The sequence below is a fragment of the Chelonia mydas genome, chromosome 2 (assembly GCF_015237465.2).
Source record: "Chelonia mydas isolate rCheMyd1 chromosome 2, rCheMyd1.pri.v2, whole genome shotgun sequence".
Lineage (NCBI taxonomy): Eukaryota > Metazoa > Chordata > Testudines > Cheloniidae > Chelonia > Chelonia mydas.
Genome location: NC_057850.1, coordinates 183231964 through 183256565, shown reverse-complemented (window position 1 = coordinate 183256565; position 24602 = coordinate 183231964). Strand labels below are relative to the sequence as shown.

General features: G+C 38.5%; 1 protein-coding gene across 4 annotated transcripts; it reads left to right on the top strand.

Annotated features, from left to right (window-relative positions):
- The first annotated feature begins 1510 nt into the window (after positions 1–1510).
- Positions 1511–22911, top strand: LZTFL1 (leucine zipper transcription factor like 1). 4 transcript variants are annotated; one of them, XM_007064316.4, is made up of 10 exons: positions 1511–1866; positions 3768–3892; positions 7522–7716; positions 8294–8354; positions 9413–9481; positions 12255–12320; positions 12454–12531; positions 15344–15517; positions 18251–18354; positions 19370–20456. In XM_007064316.4, exons 1-10 carry the CDS (start codon positions 1864–1866, stop codon positions 19386–19388), a joined length of 894 nt encoding a protein of 297 aa, XP_007064378.1. In that variant the 5' UTR covers positions 1511–1863; the 3' UTR covers positions 19389–20456. The 4 variants fall into 4 exon arrangements, with proteins under 4 accessions (XP_007064378.1, XP_037746178.1, XP_027682530.1 ...); XM_037890250.2 differs by lacking the exon at positions 19370–20456 and adding an exon at positions 22860–22911 and having other exon boundaries at positions 1855–2571; XM_027826729.3 differs by having other exon boundaries at positions 1855–2571.
- The last annotated feature ends 1691 nt before the right edge of the window (positions 22912–24602 follow it).

Here is a 24602-nt window from a genome sequence, read left to right as displayed (position 1 = left end):
GGCTACCTTAAAGAGCTCAGTGAAGAGTGAATATACTTCCCTTACTTCTATATATGGGCAGATGTTTATCTGACATATCTCAGGACGATATGATAGTTTCTGAAGATAATCTGGCAATAACAAGGAGGATTTCGAAAAGATTTTTGTAAAGCATTGTCAGGTGCAGTCATATAGTTTTTGTAAAGAGCTCTGACCTGTTAGAAATTAAGTAACCACTAATGAGGTTTATAACCATCAATAGATCTATATTGCTTTATGTTTGAAAAAACAGCAACTTGTGATTTATATACCAAATGTCCTGATTTTTAAGTTTGTCTCTTGCTTTAGGAGATGGTGGGATTGGCAACACTGATTAATAGCCTAGTTTCCTCACATGACTCTGATTCAACTGAGCCTGTTAATTTTTGAAAACCAAGGACTTTTTTTGAAGCAGAAGAAAAGCCTTGGGGAGGTGGAAGATGGAGGGCTTTGCTAATGCCGGAGGGCCCAATTCGTGACTGCCTGACTCAGTATTGACAACTTCAGCGGCTCAAAAATCCGGTTTCAGCCTCCTTCCCCCCCCCCCAAAAACCCCCATGAGACTGGCTTCAACACTGTATGATTTCTCCTAATTAATCAATGTGGCTCCTCTGGCTTTGCATTGCCAACCTTTCCTCTGCCACCGGCCAGGCTCGGCAGCCCCTTGTTCTTCTAAACAAAAAACGCCCTATCACTTGTCTCCCGCAGTCACAGCATTACGCAAAGCCCTAGCTATCGCCACACCCAGCACCGCCCTGGCTTCTGTGCTGGAGTGGGGACTGGCTGGCTTGGCGTTGGGAAAGTTACGCAGGTGTGAGGCAGTCACGGTTCTGCTCCACGCGCCGCCTTTCCCCCTTTGCAAGGCAGGGCCAGGGGTGCTAGAACAACGTATATGGGGGTGGAAGTGCTGAGAGCTAGTGAATCAAACTGTAAACCCAGCATATAATGGAAACCCCTTCAAGCCAGGGAGTGAAGCAGCACCCCTTGTTGCAGCACCCATCGGCGCCAACTTTCCCCGGCGCTGATGGGTGCTCGAGCCCCCTGGACCCGGCGCCACCTCTTCCCCCAGCACGCTGCATTCTCCCCCCGCCCTCCCAGGCTTGCAGCGTGAAACAGCTGTTTCGCGGCGCAAGCGCTGGGAGCGAGGGGGGAAAGCGGGCACGCAGCGCGCTCAGAGGAAGAGGTGGAGCGGAGGCGGAGGCGAGCTGGTGTGGGGAGCTGCCGGTGGGTGCAGAGCACCCACCAATTTTTCCTGTTGGTGCTCCAGCCCCAGAGCTCCTACGGAGTCAGCACCGATGGCAGCACCCAATGGGCAGCGCCAGGCTCCAGTGGCTCAGCAGCGTCCCCTCCCGTGTGAAGCAAGCCGCCCAGGGGAGGCTCCTGGCAACTGAGGGCTGGCGTCATGGCCAGCCCCATGTGGCTGCGCAGGGGCCAGGCCAGCGCCCCACAAGTAAAGTCAATAGCATTAAACAGGGTGGACCAGGGAGTCAGCGGGCGACGTGAACAGCGGTTGCTGGGGAAAGGAGGCGCGCGCCCCCGTGTGGCCTGGGCGCTCAGAGCAACGCTCAGTGCAAAGCGCGCGACAGACGGGCTAATGGGGGCGCGCAATGTGCAGGGGGCGGGGGAGTTCCGCGAGCAGCTCGCGGCTACGTCGCCCATGGAAACCGCACAGCCAGTAACGTACCGCCCTAAAAATCCACGCAACGCAGAAAATAATCCGTTAGGCGGCCGCGCCCCCTTACTTCCGGTCACATGAACATAATCGTCCAATGAGATGGTAGTAAAGCGCCTGCCAGGTTTTGTTCTCCATGGCAACCTCACCTCCCAGTACCCGTTAGAGTCGCCATGGTGAGTAACGAGGTTGCATCCCGGCCTACCTGGGGACGGTACCGGCTCTGGGACCTTGCTGAGCTCGCTACCCCAGTGGCCCTGTTCCCTCGCCCCAGCCCGTCGATTGGACTCAGCTCCCCACATCCTTTCCGGGGTCAGCGCTCCTGGGGCCGTCAGGAGCCACCCGCCCAGCCCCGCGCCGCCGAATAACGGCCGCGATGCTCAGACAAAGACGCGCCCCCATCTCATCCCTCAGCGCGGGCGGCCCGACCCCAGGCGCTGAACCCCTCCCCGCTAAGTCCCCGGGCGGCGGCTGGCCCAGAGCGGGGGCGGCTTAGTGGAGCGGCGCTGCTGCTGGCCCTCGCCCAGGGTCCTGCCCGTCGGGGTGGCTTTGCCCGAGCCGTCAGTCGTGGTGGTCGGGCAGGAGCTGCCACTGTAGGCGCCATTGCGGTGATTCCCAGTATGGCCAGCCCCAGGCGTAGATATCCGGAGACTGGCCTAGAGCCCAAGAGCAGTATTTGGAAAGCAGCCCGCGGCGTTAGCTCAGTATTTGCCTGGGAGGGAGCGGGTCCCCGTGTCAGGCTTTTCTCCACAACCACGAGGGTTGGAAACTTATTCTGCTTCCCTAAACAAAACTGAAGATTGTCAGGTAAATCAGCCTGGCTCTGGGAGCTGGGGCTTTGAGAACAACAACAAATGCTGCCAGACTTGCAAGAACCCAGTGTGAGTTGGTTTTATTAATGTTAGGAATCCAGTGCTGCTTTCTTGGCTGCCGTTAAACCCACTTCTGGTTTTGGATTCGAACCGAACCTTCCCCTGCCGTATTGTTTTTAGCTGGGCATTACAGTTAGTGCATGAAAACAATAAACAAAGGCAGGGTGGATTGGTTTAAATCGAGGCGATTTAACTCACCAAATGTAGAGCCTCCAATTAAATCATCCATTGTAATCGACTTTTCAATTTGTACTTCAGTTGTTGTTTTCTAAAAAAAGCGGTGCATTCTCATTGGTTGATACAACCATTAAAACATGTTGATTTACAACTAAATAGAACTTTTACACTAGATTTGGTACATCTTTCTACTATCTAGGAGGGTACACTAGAACTACATACATTTATTTAAGGAATTACATAGCTTAATATTTTCAGATTCTAATTAAGTGTATGTTTTTCATATGTTAGAAAAAGGTGAATAATATATTGCTTATTTGCTAACTTTTTGATCATGATTTGTGTCAAGCTGAATCATGATAGTAACTGAAATTTAACACACAAAACAGCATATAAAATTTATTTTTATTAAACAAAACAAGTGCGTAATACTACATGTTGTATCATATTTATAAAGCTTGGCCTCCAAAAGTCAGATTTTTTTCCCTGATTATTTACTATAGAAAAGAAGACTTTGCTAGAGGTTGATGGATTCAGCATATTTATTTTTCATTTGAATGTTTTAAGAGATTATTATTAATTTAGGCCTTTAACATATTTTGTATTAAATTCAGATTTAATTTTAAACACGTTTTATTTTTAAAAGAAAAACTTATTATAATTTAACAATTTTAAAAACTGATTTAAATTTAAAAAGTCCATATTTTCGCCCCCAAAATCATCCATTTCTGTCCACCCCAAACAAAGATGAGCATTCCAACGCTATTTCATTGTCTAAGCTGATTTAGAAATGCACAAAGTAAATAAAAAGTATAAACAATAATGTAAAGTCAATCCTGTTTGTAAAAAATTTTCAGATTTAATTAAGATGTTACATTTAACTTGCAGAGAGAAATTTAAATTCCTAACTTCCATTGAAATTAGAGGAAGTTAGAAGCCTAAATACCTTTGTGGAGCTGAACCTAAGTTTTCTATGTTAGATTTATCTCATAGATATGTTAACCTTTACTGTGTCCCCTGATCCACAGGCGGAGCTGGGTCTAAATGATCACCACCAGAATGAAGTGATCAATTACATGCGCTTCGCTCGTTCCAAGCGTGGCCTCCGTCTCAAGACAGTGGATTCTTGCTTTCAGGATCTTAAGGACAGCAGGTACCATGAGGAGGGAAAAATAATAAAGCAAAAGCCCAAGGAGAGCAAGACTCTTCTGCCAGGGATTAATCCTGAGGCATCTGTTAAATTATCTATCAAATATGTTTGACCTCACATGTATGTAAAACAGCTAATTTGTATGCAATGTGTCTGTATATCCCTGTCAAGGAAAAGATAAGAATGGCCACCATACTGGGCCAGACCAATGGTCCATCTAGCCCGGTATCCTGTTCTTCAAGAGTGGCCAATGCATCAGAGGAGGAATAATCAGAACAGGCAACTATTGACTGTCGTCCAGTCCCACCATTCTGTCAATCAGAGTTTAGGGACATCCAGAGCATGGGATTGCATCTCTGATGGAGGAACCTATCCTCCATGAATTTAGCTAATTCTTTTTTTGACCCCAGTTATACTTTTGGCCTTCACAGCATGTCCTGAAAATGTGTTCCACAGGTTAATTGTGTTGTGTGAAGTAGTACTTCCTTTTGTTTGTTTTAGAACTGTTGCCTGTTAATTTCTTGGGTCTCAAATTATGTGACAGGGTAAATAACACTTCCTTATTCACTTTCTCCACACCATTCATTATCTTATAGACCACTATCATATATCCCCTTAGTCGTCTATTTTCTAAGATGAACAGTCCCAGTCTTTTTTAATCTCTCTAAACTCTTCCATATCCCTAATAACTTGTGTTGCCCTTTTCTGTACCTTTTCCAATTCTAATATATCTTCTTTGAGATGGGGATGTTGTGCTGTCTGGACGGGCTCATGACCACGAGTGCCTACCTCAGACCAGACTGTCAAGAACAGGGCAGACACCCCAAACTGGTGGTATGTTTTATAATTAGATTTCACCAACCCAGTTACAAATGTGAACTCCTGGATCACTATATCAGTCTTACCATAGAATCACAGACAGTCCCCTTATGCTCTCTCGTTTATCTTGCCATCCAGGCAAGCTGGACTTAGTGATTAATGGTCACTTACACCAAAAATCACAAACTATTCAGGTTTCTTCCAGTCCCAAGAGACCAGTCGCTTACCCCAGATCAATTGGTACCCTAGATCTTGCACCAAAGATTGTGCCTGTAGCCAATTCTGTAATAAACTAACTAAAGGTTTATTAACTAGGAAAAAGAGCCATTTGCAGGGTAAACCAAGCAAGCATATAACACAAAGTAGTTGCAACCTAAATCCTAAGAGTGACAGAGTTGTAGTGATCTGTCAATTCAAGATGTCTTTCAGGGTAAACCCAGGGATAAACCTGGGGCGGGGTGTCTCACTTCAGTTTAGAGTCTCTGGCCCTGTGAGAGTTCAAACAGCAAAGAGATGACACATTTTCCTGTGACCCTGTTTTATCTTTACATTTGGCTTTCCAGTCGATGAGACCAGCTCATTTCTGAGCTGTGATAGAGCCATTCACCAATCCTTTGTATTGTGATTATTAATGGCCCGTGGCTGGGTTCACAAGTTCAGAGCAAACATTTTTAAAGCTATAAAGCAAAACTTACATATTTCCTTATAGCATGGAATATAGACATTACAAGTGAATTTAAAGTAATTTACAAGCATTTCATAGAGTTTAAACACTAAATATGTTCTTAGAAGACTAATACCTGTTTTGAACAAAACTAACATACAGGTGAGCTGGTTTGGTTTCCAGCTATGAGTTTCTCAGTTCCAAGCTAACACCATGGCCTTGGCCAGAGCTGGCCCTTGGCTTACTAGCATCACAAAGTTGAACAGAACTGCATGAAATATTCAAGCTGTGGGCATGCCATGGATTTGTGTAGTGTCATTATGATATTTTCTGTCTGATTATCTATCCCTTTCCTAGTGGTTTCTAATCTGTTTTAAAAAAAAAAAAAAAAATTGGCCTGCCACTGCACATTGAGCAGATATTTTCAGAGAACTATCCATGATGACTCCAAGATCTATTTCTTGAGTGGTAACAGCTCATCCAGATCCCATCATTTTGTATATATAGTTGGGATTATGTTTTCCATTATGCATTACTTTTCACTTATCAATGCTGAATTTCATGTGTGGTTTGTCGCCTAGGCACCCAGTTTAGTGAGATCCTTTTGGAACTCTTTGCAGTCAGCTTTTGATTTAATTGTCTTGAGTAATTTAGCATCATCCTCACTGTTTACCCCCTTTTCCAGATCATTTGACTCTATTGAACAGCATAGGTCCCAGTACAGATTGTTGGGGAACCCTACTCTGTCCACTGTGAAAATTGACCATTTTTTCCTACTTTGTCTCCTATCTTTTAACATCTTATCTTGACTGCTTACTTTGCTTAAAAGCCTTTGGTGTGGGACCCTATTAAAAGCTTTCTGAAAGTCCAAGTACATTATATCCAGTAGATCACGATTGCTTTTAAAAGTACGAAAAGGGAAAGGTTTCAATCTAAACAATTGCTAAAAGAGTTTTTTTTTCTAATTTTTAATTTTAATAGGAATTGATGTGTTAAATTGCTGTGAAACTGTAAGCTTGAGTTACATATTACGGTTGGTAAATCAAAATTAGATTTAAGGCCCAAAACAAAATTTATAATTACAAAATTTTTATTTAATCAAAACTTTCAGAGAGAAGATTCGAGTAAAATATTAAATTGTTAATGACATTGTTATCTAGAATAATAGAAATGTAAGGTTGGAAGGGACCTCAAGGTCATCTAGTCCATGCCCCTGCCATGCTGAGGCAGGATTAAGGTTACCTTTGTAGACAATCCCTGACAGGTCTAACCTGTTTCTAAAAACATCCAATGATGGGGATTCCACAATTTCCCTAGATAACCTGTTCCAGAGCTTAACTGTCCTTCTAGTTAAAGTTTTTCCTAATATCTAACCTGAATCTCCCTTGCTGCAAACTTCTTGTCCTACCCTTGGTAGACATGGAAAAAAATAGATCACCTCTTCCTAACAACCTTTTACATATTTGAAAGTGTTATCATGTCCCTCCTCAGCCTTCTTGTCTCTAGACAAATCCTGGTTTCAGAGTAGCAGCCGTGTTAGTCTGTATTCGCAAAAAGAAAAGGAGTACTAGTGGCACCTTAGAGACTAACCAATTTATTTGAGCATAAGCTTTCGTGAGCTACAGCTCACTTCATCGAATGCATCCGATGAAGTGAGCTGTAGATCACGAAAGCTTATGCTCAGATAAATTGGTTAGTCTCTAAGGTGCCACTAGTACTCCTTTTCTTTTTGACAAATCCTGACCATCGTTTTCAACCTTTCCTCATAAGTCATGTTTTCTAAATTTCTTATCTTTTTTTTTTTTTTTTTTTTTTTTTTGCTCTCCTGGGGACTCTTTCCAACATGTGCACTTGTTTCATAAAATGTGGTGCCCAAAACTAGACACCGTATTCCAGCTGAGGCCTCATCAATGTGAACAGAGTAGAACAATTACCTCTTGAGTATTACATACAACGCTACTGTTAATACATCCCAGAAAGACACTTACCTTTTTCTCAACAGCATCATACTGCAAACATTGACACAGCTTTTTTTAAAAGGTCCTTATGCTAGCTGCAAGCGTTATCTGATCTAGTGACGTTTTTTGGATTGCTGTAGAGTCGTTATTTTTATGATACATGTGACTTTTTTGTTAACTTTTCTGTTTAGGCTGGTGGAGGAGACTTTCACAGTAGATGAAGTGACAGAAATGCTGGATGGGTTGCAGACTGTGGTACACAGTGAAGTGGAATCAGAACTCATTAATACAGCATACACCAACGTGCTACTTCTACGCCAACTCTTTTCACAGGCTGAGAAGTGGTACCTTAAACTACAGACTGACATCTCTGAGCTGGAAAATCGGTAACCTCATTTGAATTATATACAAATAGAGAATAGTTTCACTGATACCTTTAAAGTGACTAAATACTATTATGACAGGTTTCAGAGTAGCAGCCGTGTTAGTCTGTATTCGCAAAAGGAAAAGGAATACTAGCGGCACCTTAGAGACTAACCAATTTATTTGAGCATAAGCTTTCGTGAGCTACAGCTCGCTTCATCGGATGCATCTGTTTGTAAATACTATTATGTTCACCTCTTACACCACTAAAATCATTTTCTAAGATTATTATACCAATGACAATTTAGTTTCAGATGCAGTTTTTCAATTAAAAGATTACAAATGATGATTTTAACTTCTTCATGAAGTGATTTGCCCATGTAAATAATAATCTTGCTTGCCTAGAATTTCATTATTTAGAATTTTTATTTGTATATAGGGTGTACTTATGTTGCCTTTTTTGTACTGACCCAGGGGTCTGATCCTGTGTGCCTTGGAAGTCTTACTTGAATAAGAAGCACAGCAGCAGACTTGTAAATTGTGTTTAACAAGATTATTTGTCTAATAAACTTAATGTTTCTCTTCATTTTTCTCTCCAAGAGAATTGTTAGAGCAAGTTGCTGAATTTGAAAAGGCAGAATTTACATCTTCAAACAAGAAGGTAGAGATTTGTTACTCTGAAATACTATAATCAAATGCCCTGTGAAACCACTACATTTGTTAAAGATGTTTACTGTAGACTATTTCCGTGTGCTTAAGAATAAAGGTATTTAAGCTAGAAATAACCTTTAAAGATTTTCAAAAATAGCAGCCTAAAGTTAAGTTCCAAAATCTGTATATAGTCACTTAGTGTATGCGCATTGTGCCTCAAATGGCAACTTGAACACTGATCCATGACCCTCTATATAGTCACCAAAGTAAATGGCCTGACTTTCTAAAAGTGCTTTTTCATTAACCTCTTTGGAACATGTAAGGTATTGTTTTGGTTTTTTGGGGAGGCACAGTTTGTTTTTTAAATCTTGACCATATTTATAAGTTGCAAGGTAGAAAGGACTATCTTATTATTACAAAGAAAGTAAGTTTCTCTGACGTGACCACATATTAGAGCTTGTTTGCCAAATTTATACCCAGTTAACATACACAGTATTTGAAAATTTAAATAGATTACAGTGAACAGAAATTATTTTAAAGGGTGTAAATATTTATGACAATTATAAATTCTGTACTCCTTTAAAGACATAGGCATTCATTCTTTCTTTTAGTGTTTTCTAACTTATATGACTTGTGATAATTGCAGCATCAGGAGCTGTATATACAGTATTAAGATCCTGCCTCCCATCTCAGTTTTAAAACTAGTTAAATAAAGCTTCAGTTCTAAGGATGCCAATTGTAAAATAAATGTATTGTCATATTTTAGTTTCAGAAATCTCTTCTCTTTTTATTCTGTCTTTTAGACTTTGAAAAAGAGTCTAGTTGAAAAAAATGTGTACTCTGCAAATATTTTAAAAATTGAAAACAAGTTTTATATAAGATTTGTTAGTTTTAATGAAAGAGCCCAAGCCTGAACAAATAATAAAATGAATTCAGAATAAACAATCATTGGTTGCATTTCACCAGACAGCAGAAAGGATAGAGTTGGAGAAATTATTTTAGCTACTAAAAAAATGCTAGAAAGAAAACATGTCATTTTAATTTTTTGTATCTTTGTCATTACTTTAGCCCAGTTCAGAGCTCATGAAGCCTAAACTTGCTCCATTAAATGAAGGTGGGTCAGAGCTGCTAAACAAGGTAAGAATTTGTTCCCTTGACATATTTGGGGTTGATGAGCATTTAATTTATTCAGCTGAACTTAGATGCTACCCAGTAATCAGGGTTTGCATAATGCATTAGACGCCTACTCTGAAACCTACAAAACTTCAGTCACTTTAATAAATGAAACACTTTTGAAGATTCATTTTAATTATGTGCTTGTGGCATTTAATGTATTGCAAATATAAAACTTATTTTGCATGCATTTTAGAAAAAACGGTTACTGTTACAGTTTCTCTATTTAATGAATAGGATTAGTGGGAGGTGATGTTTTGCTGAACTTTCATAAGACTGGACTTCCTTCTGGGAAGCAGATTGAAACACAAGTAATGCAGCCCATCATTGGAGTGAATGGGATATTAGAGATTTTCAAAGTCAAATTCTGTTTCTTTTATATTGTTTGGTTTTTTTCATTTTTTATTTTTGCAGTAGTTTAAATTAAATTCTAATTGAAGCACAGTTTAAAAGGAAAAAAATTAAACTTGCCTTTCAACTTTACAAATTTCCAATTTCCCATTTGTTACAGATTTTCAAATTACTGTAAAGCAAATGCTAATTTTTTTTAATGGTGATTCATTCAGCAATAGTTTAGACTACTAAATAACCCGAAAACTTAATATAAAGAAATAGAACTAGCCTTACCAGAACTTAGTGATGCATGGACTCTCATGAGATTTTTTTTTTCAGTGATGAGCTGTATTTTCTTTCTCCATCACCAAGAGATCAAGTGAAGATGGAGACTCCTTTATGTGTTTAATTCTTATATTTAAAGTGAATTTTAACATTTAGCAAATTTACTTTTGTTTATAACTGAATATAATTAGAACATCCAACACCACATATTAGAATATTACACTGCAGTTTTTTATCCAAATAGGATTTTTTTGTTTTTTTGCAAAGGTGGTTCAAAGCTGAAATGTAAATTTACTGTGACCAATAAAACTTTGTCACATTTTGTGACACAAAACATAGGAAGCAGCAGACAGACTCAGCAGGAACAGCACCTAAGTGAAAGGTAACTGTTGTTGCAAAGCAAACTTTTTCTGCAGCGTGGTGCCAGTAGTTTTTCTGGAATCACTTTGCAGGGAAGAGGTTTTCAGGATTGTTTGAGGAGAATAGTTTGTTCTACAGATATTGTGATTAAGTAAAAGTCAAACTAGGTAGGGAAAACTATTTGTGGTGCTGTGCCAGTAATTCCTAAATATTTGAAAGAAAGAATACCAAGGTTAACATGGTGAATATAACTATACAAGTGAACTTGAAAGCTGTTTAGGCCTCAATCATGCAAACACTTAGGCACATGAGTAACTTTAAGCAGGAGAGTAATTGTTAATTTTAAATGGAATTACTCATATTTAAAGTGAAGCATGAAAGGGATTATATGACAGGGCTGCAAACCTGATGACCCAGGAGATCCCTTCCAGTCCTATATCCATAGACATAAATAACAGCAGGATCACAGCCTTAATATTTAAACTATTTCATTCCCCAACTGTTGACATAATACAGTGGCTCTCAACCTTTGGAGACCTACTGTACCCCTTTCAGAAGTCTGATTTGTGTTGTGTACCCCAAGTTTCACCTTACTTAAAAACTACTTGATTACAACATCAGACATAAAAATACAAAAGTGTTACAGCACACTATTAGTGAAAAATTGCTTACTTTCTCATTTTTATCATATAATCAAATAAATTGGAATATAAATATTGTACTTACATTTCAGTGTATAGTGTATATAGAGCAGTATAAACAAGTAATTGTCTGTATGAAATTTTAGTTTGTACTGACTTCACTAGTGCTTTCTATGTAGCCTGTTGTAAAACTAGGCAAATACCTAGATGAATTGATGTACCCCCTGGAAGATCTCTGCGTACCCCCAGGATTACGCATACCCCTGGTTGAGAACCACTGACATAATATATATGAAGACTGAACAAATACATTCCAAAATAAACATTTGAAGATCACTTGCACTCCTACTTGGCTAAAAGAGGATTTTTGAGAGGGGTTGCCTGATTTTTCAGAAGAGCCTATCTGTCACGTTTTAAACAGTTTTCAGAGTAGCAGCCAGGTTAATCTGTATCCACAAAAAGAAAAGGAGTACTTGTGGCACCTTAGAGACTAACAGATTTATTTGAGCATAAGCTTTCGTGAGCTACAGCTCACTTCATCGGATGCATCTCAAATATGCTCAAATAAATTTGTTAGTCTCTAAGGTGCCACAAGTACTCCTTTTCTTTTTGTTTTAAACAGTGAACATGAATAAATTGTTTCCTGTCCTGTTGATTGGAAAGCATTTTGACAAATACCACAAATAGGATCTGTATCTCTAAAATGCAATTTTACTTTTGTTTCAGTTAATATTATTCCTTATCCTATGTAGTTTGATCCTGCAAGGTACTGAATGTTCTGACTCTGATCCAGTAAATAACTTATGCATATGCTTAACTTTAGCATGTGAATAGTCCTATAGACTACAGTGCAATTGCTCATGTACTTAGGTAAGAACATGCTTAAGTTCTCTGCTCTGTTGGGGCCTGGATGCCCAAGATCGTGCAGGATCAAGCCCATAAAGAAAAACCAATGACCACAGTGGGCTGGTCATCTTTTTAAGCATTGACATAGTAGCTAGTTTTTCTGAACTAGAAAATATATTTACTTACCTGAAATAATTGAAAATAACTGCAAGTCTATCAAATTCAGTCATGCAAGAGTGTTCATGGTAAAACTAATTTTTATTTACCGAAAGGAAATTACAAGACTTCAAGAAGAAAATGAAAAACTGAAGACCAGACTCAAGACAATAGAAACACAGGTAAACTCACTATGAACCTGGATAGTAAATATATGTACATTTAAAAAAACCTAAATAGAAAGAACATAATTGTAATTCTCTCATTTCCAGTAAAAGATGCTGCTTTAAGCTTTGTCTTTCCAATTTATTGCAGGCTACAAGTGCATTGGATGAAAAATCAAAACTAGAGAAATCACTGAAGGATTTACAGATGATTCAGGGAGATCAAAAGGTTGGCTGTTTTCTCCATTGAACTAGCATTACCAAGTCATGTAGAACTAATTAGACCTGACAGGTGCAGTTGGCTTTGTGGGGCACACAAAGGTCCTATTCAGGGTTGCCATGGTCCCACTAACATTTAGGGCTCTGATCCTTTAAGAAAAATATTTCATGCTTATGTGTGACCTAATCTGTGGTAGGAAATTATCATAAGAACCATTCCAAAGTTTGTTTCTTTGTATTCTAAAGATCAAAAGGAGTTTAATATTAATAGGTATATGTTTTGTTATGTTTTTTTCTTATTTTTGTTTTTTCCTCTTTTGTTAGTAAAGAGATGTCCTCTAGTTTCCTTTCTGATTCAGCAATAAAATGTTCAGTCTGTCTTGGTCAATATTATTGTATATTCTCCTTATGTGTATGCATAGCTCTTTTTGGAAAGTATACCAGCATATATTGTTAAAAAAATGCACAAATAGGATCGGAGCCTATACCAATGGAGTCAGTGGGATTTTGCCATTGACTTACTTGAGTATAGGATCAAACCCAGAGACCTCTAAATTGCAAATATACCTTAAACACTTCGTCAAAAATAGTTCTTCCTACATTTACCTGTCAACACTTGAATTGAGGGTCTCTGGTTTCTCCTGTAAAAAGTTGATAATCCAAATATGATTAAGCATTGCAGGAAAAACATAGAAATGGAAAAACCTGAACTGCGGACAGATTAAAAATATTTTTAATAAACTGTTAGGTATTCACATTATTAAGAAAATAAATAAAAATTAAAAAGGTGAATCAAACAGATTTTTTCAAAGTATTTCAGTTCAACTTGTAACAAATGAGTTGAAATGTTTTAGTCCTATTTAGCTTTTTCTGCCTTTTATGAAAGTAAAGTTGAAAAACTGACATTTCTAATACTGCAATATTGCTAACTTTGAAGTGAGTTTTTCAATTCCCTGTCTTAAAAAAAATTGTATGTCCTCTTAATTTCCATATTTTTAATCCAAGTTTCTTTTTATTTTGCTTTCTAAATGGTTTATGGTATGTACTCTATTTTGTTAATACGTTATAGTGCCCCTTAGTGATTTTTAGGATCTGTTATTTTTCATACAATGATATTATTCAATGGTAGTTTGATTTAAAGGTCATGGCAGATACTTTCCTTATCTGACTTAAGTTTTGTAACTGTAATTATTACACTGGTAGTTCTAAAGGCCTGGAGACCAGTCTTATCTGCTGCCTGTCTGTGTAGGCATCAGCTGGCCTAACTTTCAGACATGTTGAGTACCTGCAGTTCACATGAAGCCAGTTGTTTTCCCCCACCTTGCCACTCACTTCTCCTTCAACTCTTAAATTTCCTTTTCATGGGCATATATATGTGATGGAACCTAGCTAGCTGATTTTTGCAGTGAAATATTTACACAGGTTGAAATCTTTTTCAGCCAATCTCCTAGATCCTCCATGCTTACCCTTTTTAAAATAGTCTTCAGAGATTTTGATTTCCTTCTTAAAGGAATTGTGACCCTACATGGGATTATTTTGGTTAATAGAACTTCTAAAATAGATGTTGTCCCCATGAGGAAAGGTGAAGAATTAATGTACTCCACATTCATCTCTGAAAATATTAGGTGGCTGGATTCTGCTTTTTAAGTGTAGCTGGTGTCACTGTGCCTTTTAATAAAATGAATGTCAGTAAAATGATATAATCCTAATCATGCTTTAATGGCCCAGGTTAACATGGGCTTAAAATACTCGCATCCTGTCTAACTACTTTCATCAAAACTACAGCAGATCATGTCTGTCACAGAGACCCAGTCATTAGTGAGTTCAAAATCGGAAGAGAAGGCATGTGGACTACTGAGGAACAAACTATGCCTAGAGACACATGCAATTTTCTAACTGTGTAGCATCTTTCAACACAGCATCAATCCCAAAACATTTGAAGATAAAGTAAACGTTGTTTCTCGGTGAATACCATATTGACTGAATTCCTGCTCTTGGCTCTTAGCTCCCTAGCATGAAACAGGCCTGAACTTCCTTCTTAGATTTTGGTTCCTTTGAGGCCCTGATAGTTCAGATCTTTTCTGAGTCCTGATACAAATGCATTGAGACTTCATTCTTTTGTTTCAACACAATGTTATTTTCAAGAGTCTAGTCGTCAGATACCTCTCTTATAAATGAGAGGTTTTAATATACATGGACATGGCAGTTAACTGAACACACATATGGCCCAGGGCTGGTGCTCGAAGGCGTGTGTGTTGCTGCTTTTCACCGGATGACTGTTGCTATTAAGGTATGCTTTCCTGGTAATTATGGAGTTAGTCTTCTTGTATCTCATCTCCAAACAGTGTGGCTTCAGCTCCTGTTGCTGGTGTGTTCCTTAACACACACACACACCATCTTCCTCTACAGCTCTCATAACATGTCAATGGCTTTAAAAGCTACAGTATAGCCATGTATGTTCTCATTATATTCTCTAAACTTCTTTATACGCTTCATACAGTGTGTAATTTGTATCCTAAGTGATAACTGATAGGAGATAATGAAATATAATTCCCACAGAGAAATGAAGCAGTTTCTAAGAATTTGAAATCTTGACTTGGCAGAAAAGAAGCCTTTCCATTCACCCTAAAATGTATTTATTGACGCTTTCTGAAGGCTAAACATGTATTCTTTTACTGCTTTGTGATCTATGGGAGGGGGGTTAAAGCACTGCGGTTTGCCATTTAAAGACCTTCTGTGATCATTTTCAACAAATAATTTAAAATGCACTCTTTCATTTAGGATTTTGCAAAAAAAAATTCATTTTAATATTTCTTTTGAAGACTAACGTAACTCAGGATATAAGTGAACTAGAAGATACAGTGTCTGCTCTGAGGTGCCAGTTTGAGAAGACTCTGAATGACAGTACTGCAAACCAAAAGTTCTTGGAAGAGAACTTGGTGACGACAAAGCATGATCTACTCAAGGTTCAGGACCAGTTATTTACAGCTGAAAAGGTTAGCTTCTTATTGCGGAGCTTATAGATAAGCTCTTTGTTCACTTTTTTTGACTATCTACTAATGTAACAAAGATTCTGTCTATTGTATGCAGATTACTAGGGATACATCACACCATCTTTTGGTGGTGTTTTTTTTTTTTTTTTTTTTTTTTTAGTATTCTACCCTTGTTAGAGTGAAGAGAGTCTATTTCATAGATATGGAACACAGCCCACTGGTTGGTGCCAATCAGACGGACACTTAAATACAGTTTCTGCAGCCTTTTCAGAATGATTGTGAACAGTGACCGCAGATCTTTAGAATGAAGTTTTGTTTTTGTTGTACCTCTGTGAAAAGTTGGTAGCACCAGATTCCCACCACAAGAAAGTGGTGATTGCCTTGTGGAAGCTGGCTACCTTGGATGGTTAGTAATCAGCGGAGACACAAGTTTTGTATTGGAAAGTCCACAGTAAGTGTTGTAATGGTGGAAGATTGCAGAATTTGCCCTTGAATGTATTTCTAATTTTCAGCTGCAGTCTGTGAATGACACACTGCACTGTTGGGGGGTGGGGTGGGAAGAGGGATTAACTTCTTCAATTTGGTCCCCGACATCTTGAAAGTGATGTGAGCATCTGGTTTGATAATTACCATTGACAACTTCCCCTGCAACACTCTAAAAATGTAGGCATAAATGCATATTTGAACTAATGATGTCATCTGGAAAAACTCACTGCATGCTGTGATTTTTCTTCTCTGTAGAACCAGTAGAGGGAACACTAGTCAACAGATTGTTTCTAGACCTATGCTGATATACAAGTATAGCTGTGAGGAAATGGCATGTTAATTTTGTGTGAAACAAGGGTAATCTTACATTCATTCTAAACAGAGAACATAGTTTTTGTTGAAGTCCTCTGTCTGAAATGTGATTGGCAATGATCTACAACAAAAAGCGAAGTTGGGAAATGCCACTAACTGAACACATTTTGTTTTTGACAGTCTCAAGGCTGTCAGCCTCATTCTTTAGTTTCGCACAGATTGTTAGATGACCTCTTTCCCCCCGCCTCCCCCCCCCCGTCATTGGGATTATATGACAACATGTGGGGTTAATTTAGTGATCTAAGGATTAGTTTTGAAATATCTAAACACAGGTTTAAACGCTGATAGAAGGCATAAGAGCCTAGTTTACCCTCAGGTAGATAAGTGGATTGTCATGCTAACTATGTAGAGGTCACATGAGAACAAAGATCCTGTCTACACTGTATGGACACTATATCTCTCATGAAGAACGGTTTGTCTTATTGTGTCACTGACCAAAACTTCCCCATTCCCTATGTAGTGTAGCCTGCTTTTGCATGGATAGGTTGCTATTTTGGACCCAGTAGCTAGCTGTATTTCATTGATCTGGTGTGTGTCTAGTTTGTGAAATACTTGTGAATCTTGCAGAAGGAAAGATGCTATTCAAATGTAAATTATTTTATACCTTCATTTCAATCCACCCTGTTCTATGTCATATTCTGTTAGCTTTAAAGCTATCTTAAAAACTGAAAGAAGAAATCCAGTTTGTCATATGGAAATGAAGGGAAAGACTTGTTTGGGCTTGCATGTTTCTAATGGTAGCAGTAGACACTAACATGTATACGTATGCATATTTTTTAAGTCTCTTTGAAGTCTGTAACTAATTTTATTGAAGGAAGTATGTTCCTTATCTCCTAAGAACAACTTTTAATGCAAGGAGGAGTGTAATTGGGAAAGCTTTGTACTAGGTAATTAAGAATTCTTGTTGTTTTGTTCAGATATGGTAGATAGCACCTTAGTATTACTGGAACAAATGTGAGCTACTCAGCAGAACAGGTGTTTATCAGTGTGAGAAGAAAATAAAATCGCACTTAGGTCATTAAAAGAACAAAAATATATTGACCTACAAAAATATCTTATGCTATTTATATTTGGACATACAAAATAAACGCTTGTTCAGAGACAAAAACACCACTTTACAGGTTGCAGCATACATCATAAAGATGTATGGCTATCAGCTAAAATCTGTGTTTGTGGTATCTATACGTGTTGTTACTTGTAGACTTCTGATCCATCACACAGTGAGGCTTTAAAAATGTCACTGCTTGTAAATCACATTTATAGGGCTTTCCAAAACAACTGGAATGCTTTGGATCACAGGGCATCAAATTATGACATTTACTTGACTGAAGGCTTGCAAGTAGATTGTAGAGAAGTGACAGGATATTCTGTAGTATTCTAAGTTAGCCAGTGTTTGATTTGATCATGAGTATAGTTGAACTGTGAGCTAGAAGTGTACAGTCTGCATTTGCAGTTTGTTCATATGCCTGTAACTTTGTTGATATTATTAAAATGCCCAGATCAGTATCTGGTAAAGTTTTTGGGCGTTTTCTTTTTTCTTAAATCTGTTTTAATAAGGTTGTTCAGCACCATGGTACCTGTGCAGAGCCCCACTGTAGTAGGCATTATCTAAACAAAAGCCAAATGTTTTTAGTACAAGTTTTGTTACATAACAGTCAGCATCACCAAAAGTTCCATAAGTGTTTCATTAATACCTACTGAGTATTGATCAAAAGTAGGTAATAACAGCAGCAAGTATTTTGGACAGGGAAAAGCTAGACTGAACACTAGAATGAAGCCTAAGGAGAGAAACAGTTGAATGGTTCTTTTAAAAAAATAAACTGTTTTTTAGATTTTTATTTTTTTTAATTGTAATGCATTGATGATCCTGTTGAGCAGGAGTTGGAGAAGAAGTTCCAGCAAACAGCTGCCTTCCGCAACATGAAAGAGATTCTCACCAAGAAGAATGAGCAGATAAAGGATCTACGGAGAAGACTTTCAAGGTAAGTGGTGCTCTTCCATCTGTTATCTCAAGAAGTCTGTTCCACCTCCACATTGTTTCCATAAATGTAAAACAGATTCTCTTAAAACCAGTTTTGTTAACTTCTCTTTGGAACAAATTCAGTAGGGCTGTCGTCAAACTTTGGATATGCCAACCTTGACCCATTTTTCTTCAAAATGCCAATTTAAATTTTAATGTTTTAAAAAATCATTGATATCTTTACAGTAACAATCATGCTGCACATACTCATTGTTAAGAAACAATTTTCATGGGATTATGACAGAGTCAAAACATGCCTACAAGATCCATGCACAGAGGTGCAGAAGAGGGTGGCAGTTGCTTCTTTTGCACCACCATTCTCTCCTGTTCCTAATGCCAAGGTGGGGTAGGGGTGACTTTTTTTTGCTTTCATGGCTTGGGTGGGTACCTAGACTCCCAGCATCTCAAGTTACAGGTGGGGAACTGAGGCACAGAGAGGTGAAGTGACTTGCCCAAAATCACACAGGAAGTCTGTGGCAGAGCAGGGACTTAAACCCAGGTTTTCCATATTCTAGGCTAGTGACCTAATTACTCAGGCCTTCCTTAATGTGGAACTATCCCATTACACCATCCATTCAGGGGAAGAAGGACACCCACTGTAAGGCCAGTGGGTGGCCCCATATTGAGTGGGTGTAGGAAAGAAGAGGTGGGGAAAGACGGTTGGGATCCCAAAATTTCTGTAGAAGCAGAAAGCCTAAGTCTGGCTTCCTGTGGCTCTTGAGATTGGTGGGTGGCCACCAGGGCTGATTCCACTGGTTGCAGGGCTGGTAAAGTGGCCAAATGAGTTTGTGTTTAAAAAGAGAATTTTTTTAAAATGAAAAATAGTTGGTTGCATCCTTGTAAATTGTGCAGTGTAAATTGCCATGAAAATGTCACAGATATGAGTAATTGGAATTGGTTGAAGTGGTTTTTCTCTTTGAGGACTGAATATCTATCTGGTATATTACACTCTCTAGCTTTAACTTCTTTCTTCTTAGATACGAACCAGATGATTAAAATGTGAAGAGCATTTGGTCTGTCAAGAAGCTGCCACACAAAGAGAACAGATTGTTGTGTTACTTTAAGGGATTTGTTGAAATACTTTGAGAGATTTGTTTTGAATGGTTTATTTTCTGCTTCTGCCAACACTTAAAAATAACCTTTTGTTGATAGGAAACTGAAATTCCTACTTTATTTACTTAAGTACTGAAAGATGAGAACAAAGTATATAGAGTGTCATAGTTTCTGTACTTGTCTTTTTAATAGTTAACCTTGTTCATTCCCTGGGAAATAGCAAACACCAAATTAAGAGTTATTTACAAAGAAAGGAGTTTATTTTTGTTAAAATAAAATATATATACTTCTTCTCTACATAGCTTTGAGATGCAATTTACATACCTAAGATGTGACTCTCTTTTTTTTTTTTTTCTTGCTGCGGGCATAACTTTCACATAAAAACACCCATAAGCTAACTTCATAAGGTTAATCTTCCTACTGGATGCCTGATTTCCTCTGCAAGTTATTTGCTGAATATAGGGTGTGCATTAGATAAAGGGGACAAATATGCAATATTTGGGAATCAAGGAATGTGTACTCAACTTAACAGTGACATTACTAGAAAAAGATGTACATTGGACATCTGTTGTTATCAAACCGTGTAGTACAGATTTAAAGGAAAACAAATACTTGCTGACTTCTGCAATATATCACAGATCTAAATTGCTCAATAGGAATACAAACCAAAAAGTATATTTTTCCCCCCACGGGCTCGCCTAAAGACTTTAACTTGAACACTAGAATCTTGATTCTTTCAAAGTATTAAAATTAAACCAGCAGGATGGAAAGAGGCTGAGGAAGCTGGTAACAGAGCAACTTTCTGGTGGGGAAATAACTTTTAGGAGGTTTTTTTTTTTGTTTTCCCCCCCTACTTTCTATTGCACCCTCAGCTACCCAATTCTTGCACTCAAACTGTTCTGTATTTATCTGCCAACCTATTTTAATACATTTTATTTGTTTGTGTCTCTGGTCATATATATATGTTGCATACAACTCTAAATAAAACCATTTATGTTTTCCAACATCAAACTCTGGATTTTGGAGTGTGGCTTCTTTACAAGTTCCATCATATTTGCTTTTTCTTGGGGACAAGGCAGTGGAAATTTTTTTTGTAGTGATGTTCCTCAAGGGAGAGAGTTATGCTTTAAATCGCTCTGGACTGTATGATTCCTGTCTCTTTTTATTTTGAGGTAGAAGTCCTCATTGATTAAGTGGCCTAGCCCACCTAGACTAGGCCCTATGTTCTGTAGCTACATACTACTACCCTAGTACAATATTAGTAAATTTGTAATAGTATAGTGAGATTGTATGTGCAGCATTAAGTTAAACTAATGGAAGCTGTTGCTTTAGAGTATCCTTAGATGTTAACATGACTAGTTAAATCCAGTTATTGTTAGTCCTCATCTTTTCATTATTTTGCACACTATCAGTTTATTGAGGGCAGCATTGCTCTTTATTAAAAATAGCAACTCTAACCTTTTCTTTGTAAGGGATAAAATTCTTTACATAGAGATAATGAAGAAATTTCCTTCCGGCATGTGTTCTTGTAGCTAGGTGTTTGGTCAAATGCTGCCTAAAAATACTACTGTCAGTCTTGCATCATTTTCATACAGTTCATTTACTCTTTAGTCAAACCATAAAGTCCCTTGGACAAATTGTGTCCCAGGAGCACTAACTTTGCGGGGGAGGGGGTTGTAGCTGTAATTTAGGAAAGATTTGGCCAAGAGTCTCTGTTCTAAGGTGATTGGTTTTCATTGGTTGGAATACAGTACAGTGATGTATTTGGGGTTGTAGAGGTCATGTTCAGGACTTTTTTTTTTTTTTATATATACTTCAATGTGAATTAACCAACTAAAACTTAAATGTTATTTCAAACTGAATTCTTCTAAATCCTCCTTACAGAAGAAGAATGCTAACAGTGAGGTACAGCATGTTGTATAGGGGAAGAAATACATATACAGAGCCAGATGCTGTTCTCAAAGCTTAATTTGGCCTTATTTATACATTCAAGAAAATATCAAAAGCTTCCATTTCCAACTTAGAGCCACTGGTTTAGTGTGTTGATATCCCCACAGATCTATGGGCTATTTATTTAGGGCCCTGTTCTTGGAACCCTTACTCATGTTGAGTAGTCCCATTGAAATCAGTGGAACTACTAGTGTGGGTAAATGCTCTGTTTCACAACTGGGTCCTAAAACCCAGTGATAGGTTAGGAGTGTTAGGCTGGGAGAGGGAAAGCAAGAGATCTCAAATTGTTATTCATGCCAACATTTACTCTTTGATAAATCAGGGCTATTGACTCAGTTAGACAACTAGAATTGGTGATCATTGATATCCCTACACTGTCTTAGACCCCAATTTGACAAAGCAGTTAAGCATGTGCTTAAATACCACAGAAGTCAGTTGGTCATGGACAGAGACTCTTCAGATAACCTGGGCAAAACTTAGAGAATTTTGAATAGCAGGGCCAAAATAATGAATTTGATTCTGTATTTAACAGAGACCCAATACAGACCATGAAACTTTAGGGTAACGTGCTCTTGTTGGCTTGTGTTGCTGGGTTGGAGATTGCTGCATTCCAAATCAAATGGAACCCTTAATACAACTGCTCTTGGGCTGACATTAGCCTGGTTATTCAAAAAACCATGGGTCGGTATACAATGTGTATGTTACGTTGAAGTGGGAACACCGTGCTGGAAGTTAAAGCTACCACATGAATTTGTTTTTCTGAACTTCTCCCAAGGCTCTACTTTCTCTAAAATGAGAATCCCAGTTGCACATCTATCACCTTTTCTCTTTGGAAATTCATTACTCTTCTGATAAACACCACACACTTCTTCCAGTTGAGGTGTTAATTCCCTAGCTCTACCTAAAAGAAAAATGTAAACACAATTTCTCCATAATCCTCTGATCGGAAGAAATCAAATCTCTCTTAAGCTGCTTTTGTGCTCGAGAAGTGAAGCATGTTTTCTGCAAGAGCAAAATTCAGGCAGCCCAGCTTTACCTTTTATTAACTATGACAGAATCAGCAACCAGTAGGACATAATTTGAGTCCAGCAGTTGGTCATTAATAAACTCAGAGGTCATGCTGGATACTAACATTTTAATGAGTATGTTCCCTACCCTTTCCCAGAGTGTTCATAAAATTCCCCACTGTCTGTCCTTTTTTTTTTTTTTTTTTTTTCTTGTGAATAATAGCTTCATAACAGAAGGCTGGCTGGGTACACTTCCTTACACTGGACATATTCCCATTGCATTCAATAGAGCTACTCACATGAGCAAGGATTGTTGAATTGGGCCATATCCCATGTAACTTGTCTTTGAGGGTCCACAGTGATCTCTCATTTAACCACCTATTTTATCTTTCTGCAATACCAGCTAACAGTTGTTTTATCAGGGTTCATCGATTTGTCTCTTTCTGTCCTTGTAAAGGACCACTGCTGGCTTCTGAGTGACACCAACTACTGCAAACCTACAGCAGATCGATTCTTACGGTTATGGTTAGTGAATGCAAATTATCTCATTGCTTCAGGTGGTTTAAACTTCATAAGTTCAGCAAGAAACAAGCCTTTCTAGAAAAATAGCCTTTCAGAAATATATTAAGTAAATGCAACAGACTAGTAGTATTTGACAGTAAATTCGTGTGTAAACAAATAGAAACTATTACTTTAAAAGCTCTTGTAAACAGGCAGAGTTCCCACCTTGTGCTAAGCACAGAACTAGCCCACTCACTTTCCTGGCTATATTGTTAACTTGATAACAAATAGAGCACAAGCATCAGCCTAAAAGTTCTGCCCAAGTTTGGTAATGCTCAGGGCTTTCCCTGCAGGTCCTCCAAACCAGTCAGTGTGCCTGGAGCACCACAGAAAAGTTTCACAAAAAGAAAAGGAGGACTTGTGGCACCTTAGAGACTAACCAATTTATTTGAGCATAAGCTTTCATGAGCTACAGCTGAATGCATCCGATGAAGTGAGCTGTAGCTCACAAAAGCTTATGCTCAAATAAAATGGTTAGTCTCTAAGGTGCCACACGTACTCCTTTTCTTTTTGCGGATACAGACTAACACGGCTGCTACTCTGAGAAAAGTTTCAGTGTCTTATGTTCTGGTTGGGGATAATAAGATCCACCTGGAAGCATGAGTCAGCAAAAACATATCTGCATCTATATGCTGGTCCAAACACTGATCATTATCCTAGGATCTGCTAACGTGGTGGTTGTGCATGGCTACATGTCCTTCTGTCCACGTGGCCTGTAAAGGTCAGTCCAGGTGTTTCCCTAGGTAGTCCTGTAAAGTGCCTGTAATACGTAGATCACGTTGTTTAGTAGACAAAGAATTTAAACAAAAAATTCTAGGTGATCCCTTGTATGTAAATAAATACAAATGAAAAGGTTGGATTTTCAGTAGTCACAATCTCTTCAGAAAGTTATGGAGACAGAATGTAGAAGACCAATGGATAGTACAGCCGGAGGTTAATCAGCCTTCCTAATGAAAATATATAGTGTATTAAGGAGCAGCATTTGTATAGAAAAAATCAGGTACAAGAAGAAGTGTCATTCTGAGTAAACAAGACAGACTTAGGCTAAAACGAAGCCAAGTACACAATGCAGAACAATCCCTTCATCACCTCTCTGTTAATGTAAAGTGGGCAGGCAGTCCAATGCATTTTAATAGCTAATTAGAAGTTATCTGTAACTTTTCTTACAGTGATGCTTGACTCTAAAAAGAGGTTATATGGCATCATGAGGGTCCTAGTTATTGCACCTCTCTGATTTCCACATTCATTGTGCTCATTTTACAAGATTTTTGAAAAGTCCCCCTAAGGCCTGAAAGCCACGCTAGGTTCTTTCCTTCTCATGCATCATCAGCAATAATAAAGCCTGCATAGTATAAGTGGTGAATGTCTGTCACTAAGAGTGTCTCTCAGCATTTGTAGAAGTGCTGGGAGCTTGGGGGGGAGTGAGGGTAGGAGTCTTTAAGCCTGCTAAAATTGAAATAGAAATGCAATCTGCAGTTAGGGCTTGTCTACACGTGGAGTTATACAGGAATAATTCTGTAATAATTGTCCACATGGAAAAAGAACAGGAGTACTTGTGGCACCTTAGAGACTAACAAATTTATTTGAGCATAAGCTTCCGTGAACTATTTTCATTGCATCCGATGACGTGAGCTGTAGC

Excerpts from the sequence above, each read along its gene's own strand:
- LZTFL1 (XM_037890250.2), top strand. The coding sequence starts at position 2,545 with ATGCTGCCAGACTTGCAAGAACCCAGT. Across the intron at positions 3,893-7,521 it reads CAGGATCTTAAGGACAGCAG|GCTGGTGGAGGAGACTTTCA; the intron begins GTACCATGAGGA and ends TTTTCTGTTTAG. Across the intron at positions 15,518-18,250 it reads AGTTATTTACAGCTGAAAAG|GAGTTGGAGAAGAAGTTCCA; the intron begins GTTAGCTTCTTA and ends CCTGTTGAGCAG.